The sequence below is a fragment of the Camponotus floridanus genome, unplaced genomic scaffold, assembly GCF_003227725.1.
Source record: "Camponotus floridanus strain SB8 unplaced genomic scaffold, Cflo_v7.5 scaffold97, whole genome shotgun sequence".
NCBI lineage: Eukaryota > Metazoa > Arthropoda > Insecta > Hymenoptera > Formicidae > Camponotus > Camponotus floridanus.
The window spans coordinates 407835-427104 of NW_020229868.1; the positions used below are offsets into that span (position 1 = coordinate 407835).

At 30.8% G+C, this 19270-nt stretch overlaps 2 protein-coding genes across 2 annotated transcripts in view; one reads left to right on the top strand and one right to left on the bottom strand.

Annotated features, from left to right (window-relative positions):
* Positions 1–19270, top strand: part of LOC105248709 (protein-tyrosine sulfotransferase) — a 322406-nt gene that overhangs the window by 33277 nt on the left and 269859 nt on the right. The window lies entirely within an intron of this gene.
* On the bottom strand, positions 7910–11760 carry LOC112639883 (short-chain dehydrogenase/reductase family 16C member 6-like). The gene is made up of 8 exons (XM_025415106.1): positions 11611–11760; positions 10293–10437; positions 9852–10006; positions 9533–9710; positions 9136–9265; positions 8610–8730; positions 8227–8352; positions 7910–8045 (listed from the first exon to the last, which is right to left on the bottom strand). The coding sequence occupies exons 1-8, from the start codon at positions 11619–11621 to the stop codon at positions 7976–7978; spliced, it is 936 nt and encodes a 311-aa protein (XP_025270891.1). The 5' UTR covers positions 11622–11760; the 3' UTR covers positions 7910–7975.

The following is a 19270-nucleotide window of genomic DNA, read 5'->3' on the forward strand; positions in this document are numbered from 1 at the left end:
CAATTTCTATAATATTACTTTATGATTTTAAAAGTATAATAATAAGTGAGATATAATTTGCAGTAAAAATTTCGTACATTTCTCCTTACAAGAAGAAAAAACAGTCATTTTAACATCAAAAAATGAATATACATAAAATCTTTTTCGAATACGAAGCTGAAAATACATATTTTTTTAAACTACATTTTCCATTTCTGTTTGAAATAAAAATATGGAATAAATAATTTCTCATACGAAAAAGCACATGTATTATTGAAAAAAAAAACATTACTAAATCTTTTCGAATATTTTGTTTTTCCGAAAATTATCTGAAAATCGTTGATGCAAAACTGACATTTCATATGCAACGTTTATTCTACATCTTTGTGTATGTGTCTGTTTTTTCCACCATTTTTCACTACATTTTCGATATTTCCTGCATTCTGCGAGCTGACGTATCGTCAGTCGAGTGTCTCTCTTTTTCCCAGTGAAATTCACTCCTTCGTCCTTGGGAGCAAATGGTCCCACGTTACCCGCCAAATTGTCATTGTCTCGACGAATTGAATTAACTTCGCTTTCTTCGATGCACTCGACTTTGCCGAGTTTTTCTCTTCCGTCCCTCGAGACGGAGATTCCTCCGGACAGGGATCCGCGCGCTTGTTAATTCGGCGATCCCTTTATTTCGGAGTCCCGTTAAACTATGCCCGTGTCGACTCTTAATGGCCTCACTGAAATATTCAATCGTCCCTTGTACGAGCATTGTGCAGGCGAAATACTTCGGCCCTCCATCTCCTCCCTCTCCCGCAGTCTGAAGATCGTAATTGTCTTTCGCAACTGCACCGGGCTTTTTACTTCGACCTCCACTCGGGGATGAGTCTCGCTCCTTTTACCTCCCTGTTGCGGTTACTGTTTTACCGTAGATATTTTTTCGGTAGATCGGTCTGCGAATTTCCCACGGGCGATAAAATTTTCGAATCGATGCGTTCGTTAGATTGGTAAACGCGCAAAGTTTCTGCCTCGCTTCATGCTTTTGGAAACAGTATTATCGTTGCTCCTCGGATTGCTCCCCTGACTTAGTTCTGCCTTGCTTCGGAACAATATTGTTTTCACTCGAAACACAGAGCTTCGGCGAAATAGGGATATTCTCCCGCTGAATTTGTTACTCTTTTGGAAAATGGAGAAAAATTAAATTATTTATTTTCCTCTGGGAAAATTGGAGAAAATCGAGAAATTTTAATAAAACACTGAGATTACGTAATTTTTTCTCCCTTGATTTTAAATCAACATTGTATTGGAAGTGAAATTGTTTCCGCTCGTATTTGATTCTCTAGATGTTTATATTTTAAGTTTATTAATTGAGATTATCTTTTAAATTGCAAAGTATTATCAAAAATAATAGTCATTACTAAAACAAAGTAAATCATTAATTTTCAGTTTCATCGTTTGTTTTAAATATCGTATATAACATTGTACCATGTCACAAAAATTTTTGTTATTCTAACATATATATACAATAATATAAAAACATACATACTACACAAAACAGTGTAAAAAGATACATAGCACGCGTGCAAAAAATATTTATGCTATAAATTTTCATTCACGTCTGCCTAAAAAATTCGCACAGAAATGTGAGAGCGTATAATAACTTGCGTATAAAAGGAGGAAGTGAAATGCCATTTTAATGTCATTTCATTCTCGGTAGTTCAGATTTATTAAAAGCCGGAAAGAGAGATAGCCATTTGGAGGCGCACCTTTGTTCGCTCTTAATCATGACCGCTGCGTTGCTCTCTGACTCTCATCTCTTCCAACAAGGTCCCCCTTATACAATTCGCCTCTCGACTCGGCCAAGTTCCCCGACGCCGAAACAATGGCGTGCGTTGTCCGGAAGTTATTCCAGAGGCTTCGCACATAAAGAAGAACTCGCAGGGACACGTTGCTCGTCTCGCTTGTCCGAGGCAAGCCTCAGACCGGTGATGACAATCCCCGAGGACGAGGACGACGAGAAGCAGCGGGCCGGTCGTGCCAACGACTAGTATTTTGCATACAAATAACCGCAGCTGTCGCTATAGATTGCTCTCGACATCCGCCGAAGCGTGCGTGTTACCGAATTCTTCAATTTCGATCTAACGAATCGTTCATTCGAGTCGTTCTTTCAGCGACAGTGATATCGTTCGACGCGGGAAATTGGCAATAACGATTTGCTTGCTACTACCAGGGGGAGAGACGGAATTTAAATTGCAAATTATACCGGAATATTTGCTGATTTTAACAATTTTATAAATTTGATGGACCTGAAAGGACTTTACAAAATGTTTAACAATTTATATATTACATATACATGTCAATATATCTTGTCAGTATTTTTCTTCAGAATTTGCTTCCTACACAAAATGGATCTCTCGCAATTTTCGGTAAGAATTATAAAAGTTTTGGAATCGTTAAACGAATAAGTTAAATCCTTTTTTTTAATAGACTTCAGAGACCGATCGATTTATTCTCTGTCGTTCGAGAAATCTTGGTCTTAATGACTGTTATAATTCCATTCGCCTTTCAGTTTCGAGAGATCTATGAAGAGAAGAAACAGAAATGATTTCTCGAAGAAAAGAAAGAGAAGACGAAAGAAAAGAATTACTTCCCTTGAGAAATCAGTAAACACTATCTTTGTGAATTCTACCAAGATTCTTTTTAGAAAATTCTTTCTTCGGACAGCACTGGAGAACGGAGATAAGAACGCTGTAAAGCTTCACCTCACGTTCAAAAAGACATTCTCTCTCTTTCATGTTTTTCATTCCTCTAAACATTCTTCAGACCATGTGTGCTATTCGACGATCTCCAAACAGCTAAGATACTCGTATCTTTATATTTCACTTTTCCATTTGCGTCATTTACGTGTTCATAAAGCGTATAAATAAATATTTATCGCGTTTCTTCCAGGAGGAGACAATTTTTGAAAAATATATGCCTTGCGTACGATAACAAGCTTTGTCTCCAGCAATCCTATAATTTTTAATTACGCATCTTTTATAACTTTAGAAAAATATTTCACTTCTTTCGTGACGTATTAAAGTGCATCCTGCGTATCTCCCAGTTGAAATTACTTTCGAGACACCATAACAGTTATCGACGTGGAATTTTTGACGACGGAATATCGTTAAAATGTTAAAAGCAGGTACCGTGATTCTTTTCTTGATCCATTCGAAAATCGTACCTGGAATATCGGATGATCCCCGACGCGGTTTCTCCAATGTCGGGACATCCGTGCATATCAGTCGCGACTCCTGGTGCATCGGGACGACATGCTCAAACAATGCTGCTCGGGAAAGTCTGTTTTCTTTTCGACGCTTTTTGGCACAGATCCCGACCATCGTCGTCGAGCTCTTTGTCGCGCCGATTTGAGAGAACAAACTGTAAAAGCCCCATATACAGAATGTCCCAGTTATCTTCCGTCATCTTTCAAAGACAGATTCCTGGGATCATCTGAAGACGATTTTTCCTCAACGAAAATATCGAGGCACTAATAATTTTCGAATTATAAGTGATTGGAAATAAGGGGTTTTTCGTAAACTAAGCTTTGTAGAAATAAAATATTAACAAAACCACATTCTTCGATTAATTTTAAATAGAGTTTACTTTAGTTGAGTTTTAATTTAACACTTAATTGCAAAGATATATGATGACAGAAATCGAGAACATGCAAAAAATGATGGCCTTCATTGACATTTTCGCTGAGGAAAAATCGTCTTTAAATGATCCCAGGAATCTATCTTTGAAAGATGACGGAAGATAACTGGGACACCCTGTATACGGCACGGGACATTCATACATACATACATACATATATGGTGTTTGATAAATGTCACATGATTGCCAATTCTTTTTAATTAATATTACAATAATTATCGCAAAAATTGCAAAATGTTAAAGGACTTTTCTGTTCCTCCTTTTACTGCTCTTTACTCGCATGAGCATTGGTCCAATATTTATCAGACACCATGTATATAGACAATATATGTGTGCAGCATACACACGGGGCGTGTTGGCTCCTGCTGCGTTGACATTTTAATTACATCGCGGGCGGGATAAGATTGCGCGAAACGCGCTACCGCATTTTCTCCTCCCGCGCAAAATGAATCCTGATTATATTTCGACTTTCGAGTTGCTATTGTAACTGGGATTTTCACGCGTCGCGATGTTAAATGTACAATGCAACGTTTATTTCGCGTTCAATTTCGCGATGATTAAAGGTTCCTTCGTCTGGCAAATTGCGATTTTACGCGGCAGAGAAAATATTGGCGTAACGTTATTCCCGACATAGTAGAATTATTTTGGTATTTGATCCAGGCTTGTCATCCCCGGGAAGAGCGAGATCTTTGGTCTCTTCCCGATTTGCATTGCAAAATGCGATGAGATTCCATTTCTATTTCGCAGAACATTTATTATGTTAGACAGAGTGTAGGAGACCCTCTCTCTTTCTCCTTTTCTCTCTCTCTCTCTCTCTCTCTCTCTCTCTCTCTAATTAATTACGAGATTCGATCAAATATACTTAATTCCTCGCGAAAGAGGGGAGCCAATTTGAGATTGGAGAGAGTCTGGTCGAAACTCGGAAAAAAAAATACTGAGTTAATTAGCGAATGCACCTCGCGGCAGATGCGAGTAAGTTTAACGAGCGGCGTCCTCAATTAGAAAGTTTGCCGTCGACAAGTATGATCATCGTACTTTGCGTCTCGTTGCTGTCAAATTCGACTGCCTATTATCATTATGATTATTGTAATGGAAACAGTCGCGTTGACAAGTGCTAGCGGTCGTTTTTGTCTGCGGCCCCAAATCGATCCAAATTATTCGGTCATCGTGTATGAAACGTAATAGGTGTTATATCTCGATACGATCTCGAAATGACTTTAAGGAGAAATAAAATTTAAATAATATCTTAACATCTAATAATCTCCTTTTCAATTTTATTTCAATTAGTTGTAGAAAAATGGGAAATATTAAAAATAGAGAACATGTTTTCCACTTTACATATATTCCCTGTGCATGATATTAAATTTTCCATATTAATATCTTTAGTAACGACTGCTTTTAAATATTTAAAACTATCTTATATCCAAAGTTCTTTCCATTCAACTTTACTCACATTCATCGTGTTTAATGATAACTTTAAAACAGTAGAGTAAAATTTCCTCATTTTTTCCTCTACATTTCCAAATATTTGAAAAATTACAACATTTCGCGTAAATTGGGACATATTTTTGTAAAATGATGTCGACGTGATAATTTAATATTCTCGTTTATTGGAGAGAATTTTATAAGATCATTTAGTAAAATTCTTTTAGAGGAATCTCCGTAATATCTCTCACATGCTATCCTTGAATTTCAATCAATGTGAATGGATATAAAATACATATTTTTTTTATATCCAAGTTATCAGTGTTACGGGAACAGTCTGACGTAATGATCGATCTCTGCCATTTGGAGTACTCTATAAGCATTCGAGTCATGTAGTTTACCGGATGTAATCATTCACCGTTTCGAGCGTTGGGAAAAATAAAGGTTCCCCTTAAATCACTGTATCGAGTGCATCCTCGATACAGAGGAAGAAGAGTTAACTTTCCTCTCAACATACGTGGATTCTTTCGAAATTTTACTTCGTGCTCATCTACTTCATTTTTAAGCATCCAGTCCTCGAAATGCCGGCTAATCCAGCTCCTAAAATTATTCCTGAGAGATGGCAAGTTTTTTTTTGCAGCAAAATATCGAGAGGAAATATTCTCCCTACGAATCGCAGAATTTTATCTTTCCGCTATTCAGGACGCTTATCTTGAATGAAACACGAATTAAATTATTGCGAATGCGAAATATTTGTAAAAAATGTCGCAAGGACGAAACTTTCTTAATTCGATAAGGATGTTATAGAGTTTCGCGGGTGAAGTTTATATCGCGACGATCAGCGTCAAATACCAATACCTTCCTTTTCGCGGAAGGAAAATGCTTCTTAGAAAAATTTTCCGTACGCGTATAATAATTTCTAATTTTATAATAATTTATAATAACGTATAATAATTTCTAATTTCTAATTTTACGCATGGGAGCGCAAAGTTTCATCCGGAATATTTACGAGACGTCGCCGGTGCGTTAACGGTGGCGTGAAAGATAACACACTGTACTTCGATATTTTATCTTGTCCACCGCAGCGTTTTTACGATAACAGTGAAATATGTATGCGCAAAAATTCATTCAGAACCGCTATTGTAAATTGCTCCACCGATCTCCACACACTTTTCATATCTTGTATACCTTTATACCGTTTTTTTTAGAGAATTTATATTTAGGTATTAATACAGAAGAAATTATGATATTAACAGGAATATAGAACAGATTTTATTAATATATGAATTATTAATACAAGTTTTTTATTGATACAAATATGTTACGCCATTTATTTCCAATGTGGAATAGTTGGTTATTATGATAGTTGGTTATTGAGTTACGATACATAAAATATGTAGTATATGTTATATTGCTACACTAAGTTTCATTAAATTTTAAAATATATAGTTATAATGAAATGAAAACTTTCACATTTTTTATGGAATTATATTAATATATTAATAAAAATATAGTCATTAATAAAAGTATATATAAAGTGGGATTGCTATTGTTAAATAAAATATTTTAATTCTTTTTTTAAAACGAAGTTTATTAAAAAAATTCAAAGATATGAAAATACCAAAATTAAAAAGTATTTTTAACATAAAAATATCATGTCTCAATCATTTAATTCAATTACATATTAATATCAAGAAAAATTCGCATTTATCAGAATTTATCGTAATTAATGCGCATACTACTGATTTCTCTATGAATCTTTCAAATAGCTTAATGAATCTTATTATTTAAATTTTGTTTTTAACTTATTTTGCATAAAAATTCTATATGTAAATTACAAAATTATTATGAATTAAAATAAGATTGAAATTTATTTAATTTGTGTTTGTGTAGTTTGTTTTCACATATATTAAATTTTAATTTGTATTACATTATGAAAAAAGAGTAATAATAATGTTCGATTCGACCCTATGCCTATGTTAAAAACGGATTTACATTTGTAGCATAGATATTTGTAGCATAGATATTTGTAGATAAGAAAATGAAAAATATAAAGGAAAGAAATGTGGAATATAAAATGATAGATATTAATATTATTATATTATATATAGATATAAATAAAGTTCATCAGAGTTGTTGAATTAAATGGCTAATTGCAAAATTTATCTATATGTAGTATATTAATTTTATCTTCGATATTCTCACGAGTTTATATTTTTACGATTCTTAAAATCATTATAACAAATAAAAATTTATGGAACTCTACAACAGTTTATTTGAATTATTATCATTTTATACTATAAAGAAATCAATTCGTTAAATTAGAATGTGATAATGAATAAAAAATTATTTATTTATTGATGTAGTATTTTGATAATGTATTAAATTTATTCAAATCTAAAGTTATTCTAACTTAAATATGAAAGGTTGTAATAAATTTTATCTTTCATATTATCAAATGGAAATAATTTCACATATTTTACATTCAAACATTTTATATAAAATATGTACATAAAATTATTAAAAAAAATATTGAAATTATTTTTTAATTATTTTAATTATTTTTTTATTTTAAATAACAGTAATTTGCTACAAAAGATATTTATTTTATAAATTGAAAAATTATAATAAAATTATAATGGTTATAATAATTATTATGATTATAATAATTATAATTATAAAATAATAATATTTTTAATATTTTGAATGTGCAAGACACAAATAACAAATTCAGAGTAATACATATATTGAAAGATATATATATATATATATATATATATATATATATATATATATATATTAGAGAATTTGGAAAAAATATGGGCCGGTGTACATCATTATATAAATATATATATATATATATATATATATATATATATTTTATTCTTTAATTTTCTATATCACAGCCGAAATCTACGAAATCGTAAATGCAATTAAATGCTTTGTTGGGTATCAATCTGAAATTAAAATATTATTTTCATTATAGAAAATGTACAGAAATAATATGAACATGGTACAATAATATTTGCGATTTATTAGCGATTTATGAATTGCCTTGCAGCTTATTGGCATATGTAACTATGATTTATTTGAAAATCTATGCATTTAATGATTGAATTTTTATTTACTGCCATTTACCCTAATAAACGCGATATCGACAGCCAATATGAAGGTATACTTCTTTCTCGGAAATTCTGTCTTTGTGCATCAATTATTAGTGAAGCTGCTTCCTGTGGTGTAAGCCCTTTCATTATACTTGCAAATCTATCATTGACAAATAAAATAAAATTATTTATCAAAATAATTATTATTTTATATTTTATTACTTAAAACATTTTTTTCAATATAAATGTATATAAGATCTAATGCTAATAAAAAACTCTAATTATATTTGTCGAATATGCTGATTTACAAAATATATACATATGAATAAGATTATAATTTATATATTTACATATATTTATCGTTATTAAGAAATATTATTTACAATTTATTAATTTTATATTATTATATAAATGTACCTTAATCTTGGATTTTTGAGAATTCCAGTAAGTATTAAGGTCGGAAAGACGGTAGTAAATTTAATCAAAGATTTTCCTTTGCTATGTATACGTAATTCATCGCTGATAGCTTCCATCAGTGCTATAATACGCATATGAAAAGAATATTAGAAAAATATACTCTGTAATTGTATTTTTATTTTCATCTTGAATTTATATTCGCATAATATTCGTCAATTTACAATTATATTATATTATATTACATTATATTATATTACATAACCCTTTGCACTCCATAGGCGCCGCTACGGCGACATATTATTTTGTATCACAACTAAAGAATATAAAAAGAAAAATATTTTAAAGATTTTGATTTTTTCGACAATGAAGAGATTGACTTTGATTTTGATATATATAGAAACAATTTAACTATATAGCAGTCGATTATAATAAAATTATTTATATTTAGCAAAAGTATCACTAAAATATCTTGAAGCAAAGGTTAATAATTAGACATACGAATAAGACTATAATAAGATTGAATTACCTCTGATCGCTGATTTTGTGGCACAATAAACCGTACCATGTGCAACGCCTTTAAATGCTGCTAATGATGAGACTGCCACAATATGACCATGATTCTTTTCAATCATACTTGGTAGGAATGCTTGCAACGTCTAAAGATTTCGTTGAGAACAATTACACGTGCATGCATGTGTATGTATACATGTGAATATACTTATTTAGTGTTTTGAACTTATTTTAATTGTGAATGTGGTAAATTAATTTTCAGTATTATCTCTATTTCTAAGAATAATGTAAATTATATTGCTAATTATTTTATATACATAAGACTATAATGCTATATAGGCTTTATATTATATATATCTATGTGTATATATTTTATAATTGCTATGTGTGTGTATTTCAAATATATCACTTGCCCAATAATGCGATTTTAAATTGACATCTATAACTCGTGTAATTTTATCGGCACTGTTATTTAAGAGTGCTCTGCAAAATCCTATACCCGCATTGTTGACTAAAATAGTAACGTCGCCAACTTCTTTTCTCACTTTTTCAGCTACCCTAAAGACTTCTTTTCTGTCCGCTACATTACACCTATAAAAATTTTTCTCGAATTTTTAATCAACGATAGTAGTAAAAATATGTGTTGTTAATTGTAATTAATTGTATGCGCGTAAACTATTCGAACTTTACTTATTATTTTTTATTTTATAAAATCAAGTAACATTGATTTACTGATATGCGTATACAGCGCCTTTCCCCATCATTTTAATCTCGTTCATTGTTTGATAGTTAGTTTCTTCATTAATATCCCAACATATGACTGTTGCTCCTAACGATGCATAACCAATCGCTAATTCTTTTCCGATACCATGATCTGCACATGTTATCTATCGCAATAAATGTATTAAGTATCATTATATATTTTCATGTTATATATTATTATTATATATTATATATAGTTACAAATATTATCATGAATATTCGATAGTTTACAATTTACTAATTTTTAATTCAAGTTGGTTTGCTATTTGATAGAATAATTTATAAGACGAAATAATGTTTCGATAAGATAAATTTGTTAACATATTTACACATATTAATTTTATAAATTGAATATATTAGTATAGAAAAAACAGCTTTTTTATTTATGCATATTGTATGAATTCCACGCACCAAAACTATTTCACCAGCTACGCTTCTTTTTGTTATTGGAATAAACATTGTGAATATGCTCTCCCAAAAAAAATAAAAAACTTTTAAAATAAGAAATAATATTTCTATCAGAAGAAGCATGCCATCGAATATTTTCGCCATAATTCTGGAAAGTTAGTAATACATATTAAATATTAATAATATATATTTTAGATAAAAGTAAAATAAGAATTGATTCGTTTTCTTACTTTCTCTTTTTTTCTGTCTCTTAGAAAAATTTAAGTAATATATTTATAGGCAGTATAAAAGAGAAAAGGAGAAAAAATTTTTGATACTAGTTATATTGTAGGATTTGATACTTAAAGATATATAATACTATTTTACGTAATCTTAAAATTTGCATTTTAATAGACAGTAATACTTGTTTTGTAAGATATGATGTATATTAATAGAATATTGAAATATATTTTTAATATTCAGTTACACAACATATCGTACAAAACAAGCGATTTGCTATTAAAAAGTAAATTCTTAAGCTATAATATCTACATAGCTATCAGCTATTTATATCAGTATATGTTCATCAGCTATTTATATCAGTATATGTATATGAATTAGCATTTTCATTGTCGTAAAAAGCGAGGACTTATATAACAGATATTCTATCGCAAACGTCTCACATAAGAAGAAAATTTTATTCAGAAGAGGTATAAATTATTTTTATAAATTATTTTATATAAATTATTTTTATTTGATTTTGATCATAATATATGATTTTATAATCCAAAAGAACAACACATAAATATTATCTTTGCTGTTATGTAATTATTTGCTCTTAGTTTGTGGCACACAGTTCGTTCAATAGATTATCGAATATTAAGATTAAATGTTATGCTAGAGAATAAGGAATATGTTAATTTCCTTCAATCAATTTTTAAAATAGGAGCAATGTATGAGTGTGTCTGTGTATGTAATGTACGTATTGTGTATGAATATCAATACTTAAAGATAGGTATTAAATACAAGTATCTTCAACATAAATTTTTCTAACGAATATTTTCCAAATTTTTGCTTTATTTGTTTTATATATTTTTACAAATATTTCTACGAATAAAATATTATAGTTTATGAATAATTAAATAAGAACTTTGCAAAAAAATCTTTTTTTTTATAATTTTTTCAAAAATTTTTATAACTTAAAGACAAATGTATTTTGCCGATAACAATATTCCTTAAAAAGACAGTTTTATATTTTCATAATTTTTTAAATTTTTATTTATTTATTGCATAAAACCGAACAATTATTAGACACAAATATGGTAAGATTTATTTTATTTACCTGATTATCATTGTCGTCCAAAACTCTTTTATGATGATATTATTCTCACCTTCCAATCTCAAAGCTGTTTGATTCTATTAATGAACTAATTCTGATGTTTCCTCGATTTATATAAGTTGTTGAAGTTCTGCTCTTTGACTCTGCTAACTGATCTGATGACTCTGCATCACTGATACAGACTTTTAATGATTCTTTGATTTTTATAAGTTGTTGAGCTTTATTATGTCCCACTTTATATTTATATTATGTATGCACACACATGTAAATTCTCCTGTTTCTTTGCTTCTATTTTTCTTTTTTTCTTCTTTTTTTCTTTTTTTTATCATTTTTTTAATCATTTAAAAAATTTTTTTTCTACTCTTCTCAACAGTTGTCAAATTATGCGTTTTCTCGCTTCTGACGTCACGATTTTAATATGGCTGCGGTGACTACTCAGGAGCTTAAAATATTTTATATATGTATACAGGGCGACCCATTTTAACTTAGGCAGCCAAATAACTCGAAAAATAAGCACACTACGAAAAAATGGTTAGAATCAAAATTTCGTCATTTCGAGGGGGACGTACAATGACGTTAAAATCAGCCCCCCTACCCCTCCCTCTGGGCGGTGAGGGGAGGCAAGTTTGAAATCTTAAATGGAACCCCCTATTTTTCATTGCATATTCTTGTAGCTTATCTCGAGAGCTTTCCAAAACACTATAATTAAGTACCTTTTTATTAAGTACTTTTTGAGTTATAAGGCTTGAAATAATTTCTTAATTTTACATAAACCATAAAATATCTAGTAAACCATTCATTTTTCGATTATCTTACCTTCATACTTTTATGTACAAAATAATGAGAGGAATCAATTGGTGTAAAGAAAACATACAGTTGTTTTTAAGAAAAAATATGGAATTGTTAATTGCAAATTACATATTTTTTCTTAGAAACAACTATGTGTTTTCTTTACACCAATTGATTTCTCTCATTATTTTGTACATAAAAGTATGAAGGTAAGATAATTGAAAAATGAATGGTTTACTAGATATTTTATGGTTTATGTAAAATTAAGAAATTATTTCAAGCCTTATAACTCAAAAAATACTTAATAAAAAGGTACTTAATTATAGTGTTTTGGAAAGCTCTCGAGATAAGCTACAAGAATATGCAATGAAAAATAGGGGGTTCCATTTAAGATTTCAAACTTGCCTCCCCTCACCGCCCAGAGGGAGGGGTGGGGGGGCTGATTTTAACGTCATTGTACGTCCCCCTCGAAATGACGAAATTTTGATTCTAACCATTTTTTCGTAGTGTGCTTATTTTTCGAGTTATTTGGCTGCCTAAGTTAAAATGGGTCACCCTGTATACATATATAAAATATTTTAAGCTCCTGAGTAGTCACTAAGAATCATAGTAATCATTAGTAGTCATAAGTAGTCATTAAGACTAAGAATCTCGAATTGAAATTTATATATTTATTTGATACCAAAAAAAAATTCAGCACACTAATCAGTTTCATAAGAAAATTAATTTTCTGTGAAAATGACAGATGACCATCGGTTTATTTGGCATCTATTATTATTTGAATTGAATTTATGTATTCAGAGGCTTCTTGATTTTTTAAATTCATTTTTAATTTAATTTAATTTTTATCTTCAATATATTTATTATATATATTATATTTTTTATATACTATGAAAGAAATTATCAATTTATATATTTACACAATTGTAAACGATAATGATGACGCGAATTCTCTTTCCAGAACGTAAAACATATTTGAAACATATTTTATTTTTATAAAAGACATAATTAAAATCGACCACACTGGCAATTTTATTGAGGTAAAAAATCACAACGTTTCGACCATAGGTTTTAGTCCTTTTCGAGTGAACTACAAAATAAAATTATTTCAGTATTACAAACAAAAAATAAATTACATGATTTTGAAATAAAAAAGACAACAAGTTATATACATACAGTAATTTAGTTAATTATTCTATCGTGAGAAATAAGTTCGTCAGATTACTTCGTCAGATTTCATGTTAACTCTCCATGAACAAGAAAAAGACTAGACAATTTATTATTTATAAATGTTTTTTAAATTATTTTTATTTATGTTTGTCAAATTTTTTATAAAAAACATTCGAATTTTCTTTTTTATGTTTATTCTATTTGTTAAATAATCGGTATGACAATGAATGTTCATGATAAAATAATTTATTTTTGAAACAATTCTTTTAGGCAATTATAGTATGTCGTGTTTAAGACGTATTATGTAATTTTATTAATCGTATTCAAATATGTATTTTCTAATTTGTTTATTTATATATTTACAATATTCAGAATTATTAAGTTATGTAATTAATAAGACTTTGAAAAAATCATTTTTTAAATATTTCAAAATTTTTAACTTAACAATTTTGCCGATACTTTTAAAAGACATTTTATTTTCAATTATTTTTTATTTAATCAACATTATTAGACACAATTTTTTATTTTATTTATTATAATTGTCAATCTTTATGATGATATTATTTCACTAATCTAAACATTTATTCTTTATGAACTGATTTATTCTCGATTTTATAAGTTATTGAAGTTCTTCTGATCTCTAACTGATCTATACTTCACATATACAGACTTAATGTTCTTTATTTAATAAGTTTTGAACTATTATGTCATTTAATAATTAGTACCACATGTAATATCTTTTCTTTTTTCTAATTTTTGTTTTTTCTTTATCATTTTATTTTTTTCTACTTTAATAGTTTCAAATATCTTTTCTCGTTTGATCAACTATTGAACTCATCGAATTTAAAAATTAATTTTAATAAAAAACGATAGCATTTGATTTATTTTAGAACATAATTTCGTTTGTATTTTATTCTAAAATATAAAAATGAAAAAAATGACAGACATTATATCTCAAATGCTTGCATCTTTAGAATGTTTGTATTTTGTAGTGCTTTTTCGTTTGTATTAACGTTCAAAATTATAACATTTAAACAATGCAAGAGTAAACTTTTTGTTATGGATATCGCAAATGCTTCGCAGTTTCTAGAATGTTTTAGTTTTTGTATTTTTCGTTTCTTGGTATTTCATCAAAATTAGCAGATTAAACATTTTCTGAGTTCTTTTTAATTTTTATAATTGTAAAATAAGCTAATTTAAGAAAATATATGTTTTTTTTCAAAGCAGCTCTTGAAACGTTAATCGCCTTAATTTTGGAGCTATAAGAGAATGAAGGGAGAGAGAAAAGAGGGAACGCGATGCTGCGGAAAATGAGAAAAGAATTGTATATCCTTGCAATTGTCACGCAAGATTCGAGAAAAGATGCGGAAAAGATCCCGGCTATCAATCTGTTCCCGGTGATACGCGCGCGAATAAGTTTCCGAGGGAAATCCCTCGATATACGGTACGAAATTCGATTCGCATCGGCTCTAATGAGGGGTGGATAGGGGTGGAATGGGACATTCTTCTGGAAAATTGTGGGAGATCCGGGAATATTCGCGCCCCTTCCGAGCATTGGAGAAGTGGAATATTCCTCTCCCTTAACTACGCGAGAGCGAAAAGTAAGATTCGCGAGCGAAGCTAACGCGGAAGGAACCTATTTAGACATTGCGAGGGGGGAGGGAGGTGATGAGAGGAGCGAAGGGTCCTCTTCTCTTTCTCACCTGACTCCTTCCTCCCGATCTTATGCTCCTGGCATTGTCTCGACGTCTCGAATCGCGATGCGCCGCGAGTGCTCGTCGCATTTTCTCGCTTTAATCCAGCCTTTGTCACCCGTATCTTCCCTCGAATTTCCCGGAAATGCGCGTGCGTTTCATCCGCCTTTGTTTCTCTTCGGCGCGGCTGTAAAATAAATCGTATAAATTTTCATTCCATTAAATAGATTTTGATTGTGTGTACTAATTGCATTAAAATGTATGCTCTGCAAATTTCCAGGAATCCTCACGTAGGATTATTATCGACTGCTATGTGCGAGGGAGGAGAAGAAGGGGAGAGGCCCGCACCGAGGGGAACTGAATTCGTAACGAGATTGTTGATTAACATGTACGATATAAAACTAGACGCGCGGGAGCATTATTAACGACGCATATGTCCTCGTACATAACCCACGACGGTGTACGGTAGGCTAGAGGTGGTAGGGTTCATGAGGACGGAAATCGCTGCGACCGCAAATTGAATTATCGGACTTTCATGCGACCTGTTCTGATAAAAACGGTCCGGAATCGTGTCTCGAAAGGCCTAGAGAAGGATTATCGACAATCGCGCTCGGTTGACACGTGTGACAAAGGAAGCAAAGGAGCAACAAGATGCGAGTTTTTCTCTTTTCTCTTTCTCTCTGTTTTTATTCTTTTTTTCTCCCCCTCTCCCCTTTCCGCTCTTGCAGCGGAAACAACGATGATGGCGTAATTTTACGCTGTAAAGCTGTAACTTTAAGAGCAACTTTTTCGTTAGACGAACTAGACGTAGTAACGAAATTACAGGATGAACTCGTTGGAAAATTCGCGACCCGAGACGTGACGGGTCGCACCAATTCAAATTGAAAGACTAAAGTTGCGAAACTTACAGTGAAACACTGCGTGTACTGTGTGAGACGAATTTTTATATTCGTGATTTCGTCAGCTACTAGATTCTCTCCTATTAATGTATTTATTTCTATTTATTTTATTAATTTGTTTCATTAAAAGTATTTTGATGTTTGATTGCATGGAATATAAAAAATTGAATGTAAAAATATCGTTTCTAAAACAACACGATATTCTCACTAGCTAATTTTCGAGGCAATAATGTATAATTATATTAGATGTGAGAAAAAGTTTTCTATGTGTTTCTTGGAGTAAAAAGCCAACAAGAAGTAATTTCACTTGGATAAAATATAGAAGATTGAAAAATTAAAATTAAAATATCAAAATAAATTAAAATTAAAATTAAAATTAAAATTAAAATTAAAAATTAAAATTAAAAATTAAATTAAATATTAGAAATTTAAATTAAAAATTAAAATTAAAATTAAAAAATTTAAATTTAAATTTAAATTTAAATTTAAATTTAAATAAAAAATTAAAATATTTTCAGCTATACAGTTGATATATTTTTTGCTTTAATAAAATAATTGCAAGTATTTCGCATGTTAATTATATATGGTGCTTGATTATGGAAAGAATGTTTACTTTTATGAAAATTCAGGAGCGATGCTTCTAAATCGCTATATTTCATACGCAGTGAACCTGCAATATTCGCAAAGCAGATCCTCTGAACCTGTTGTTATTCAATTTATCAAGGCTCACACAGAGAGAGACACAATTCGATATCATCGCGTTTCCATTTTTGGAGAAAAAAAACATATCACGCCAATTTATGGAGATATTATAACAGTTTCAATTCCTAGTTCGCAGATGCATATTTATCCCCCTATTATAATGCAAACACGATCCGGGGAAGCACCAAGTCCCGCCTAACTTTGCGCCGTGTCGGTTCTCGTTTCTCATTTCGGAGCGTGTTTTAACGGGACGGAGGACGCACGCGCGAAACATTGTAATCGCACGAAACAGATACTCGCGTAATTAATTTAGTTACGACATCGCCAGCGGCGGAATTAAAATCGACAAATGGCGCGCGATAAGAGCGTTAAAAACTCCATTTATCGGGCACAATCGTTCAAACGCGCGACACGACGATTGTTAAACGCGGAACGATTTCGCGCAAAACAACGCCCGTTTTTTCACATTTCGATCCATATCGCTACGGTATGAATTTGCGATTTTTTCGAATCGAAAATTAAAAATACGATAAAAATACATATTTCTGGTAAAGAGGAAAAAAGGAAAGAAAAATTTAACACCGAGATTTATTCCTCGATGAGAATTCAAGTGATGTGCGAAATTGTTTTTTATACGCGCGAATAAATATGTAATATCGTTTTTCTGGCTATTTTCTCTGCCCTTTCTTCCTATCATCGCTCGAACGAATACGAATACGGTATATCTATATAAACTCACGTTAATTAAATCTCGCATCTCCTAATAAGAAGCTCAAATACATTAGCATCCAATCCCGGCGTTACGTGATCGGGGAAATAATTTGTGCGATTCCATTTTTCTCTTCCAACCGATTGATCTGACAGGGTTGTGAAATTCTAGCAGAAGGAGATATTACTGATCCATACATGTACACTTGAGATGTGAAATTCTCGTATGCCTCTTGGATGGTCTTCATCTTTTCGTTATCGTTCCTTCATATTGTTATACATATTTACATATATATTACTATATAAATTTACACAGTCGTCTCACGGATCGATTTTCTTTGAAATTGTTTTTTTTTTATTTAGCACACATATACAGGGTGAAGTGGTAACTTAATCCACCTGGAATACTTGTGCTATTTTTAAAGATGATAAATTGTAATTATGAAAGTTATACGATATCTAGAGAGCCATAACATGATAGTAATATTTTTTCCGTAAGTGGAAACATCTCTGAAATTACATCCATTTTTTTTAATGCACCCAAGCTAATTTTTCTATATATAAATCGATTCTTCGCAATATTCGACGTAAAAAGTTATAAAAGTAAGATTAAATATTGCTTACAAGATATTTTATATTTTAATTTCACATAATTTTACAAAATCTATGAAATATTTCATAAAATATTCATTTGTCAATTATCTCGATACTTTGATATACAAAATAATGAAAGAAATCAATTAATATAAAACATTATATAATTATTTTTGAGAAAAAATTCAGGTGAACAAATTTATTTTTTTGCTTCATTCTGCATATTCCGAAATGGAATTTTTTGAAACGAGATTGTCTCGGCTCGATTTTTCGCCATTTGATTTGATTGTTGCTCCACATAAAGGCTCGGAATGGAATTATATTTTCGAGAGATAAATAGCAAGTTCGAAAACGCGTTCAGAGAGAGAGAGACCAAATTAATTTGCGAAATAAGAGTAAAAAAAACTACGGGTTTTGCGCATTGCAGACCACATCTGAGGTCTATAAGATTAACTGTTATATCGCGCATCGTTGTTACTGCTTTCCGATAACGGCTCGTCCTCGAGTATTACTCAACATCAACAATTCAATCCGTATCTCTCGCGGGAAATGGACGCTGACCATTTGTGCATAACCGCGTGTCTTTTGGGAAATACATTGCTGTAAATTAGCATTGTATATATGTATGTATATAAATTTTCCACCGACCATCGAAATGCAGCTTTGGGTACTTTGAATAAATCATTTTCGTTATCGCCTCTCGTTCGTCCTGCGGTGCTTTCCTATATGACCCTTACATATATTCGTTGTTGCGCGCGCAAACTTTTAACAGACTTCGTTATACAGTGGTACGATTATTCGGAAAGTTTGAAAATTCCCGATTTCCCAAGAATTTTAGACTTTATCATTCACGAAATTTTATAAGAATTCTAGGTACACCAGTGGAAAACTTGTCGGGGTCAGATTTTTCACTTGACTAAACATCTGGCAAACATCGTATCGAATGTAAATTGAGAATTTATTAAATACAGAAATTATTTATACACATAAATTACGTACATTCCCTTGAACAGGTAATATTTAATTAATGAGAATGCGGTTAAATATCAACGAGACCGAAACAGGCTCGCTACTTGACATTTTCCTGGTGAATTTGACCGATCATTA

Coding starts and splice junctions, on each gene's coding strand:
- LOC112639883 (XM_025415106.1), bottom strand. Junction 8,731..9,135: donor CACAAAATCAGCGATCAGAG/GTAATTCAATCT, acceptor TGCGTATTATAG/CACTGATGGAAGCTATCAGC. Junction 8,046..8,226: donor TCGATATCGCGTTTATTAGG/GTAAATGGCAGT, acceptor TTTTAATTTCAG/ATTGATACCCAACAAAGCAT.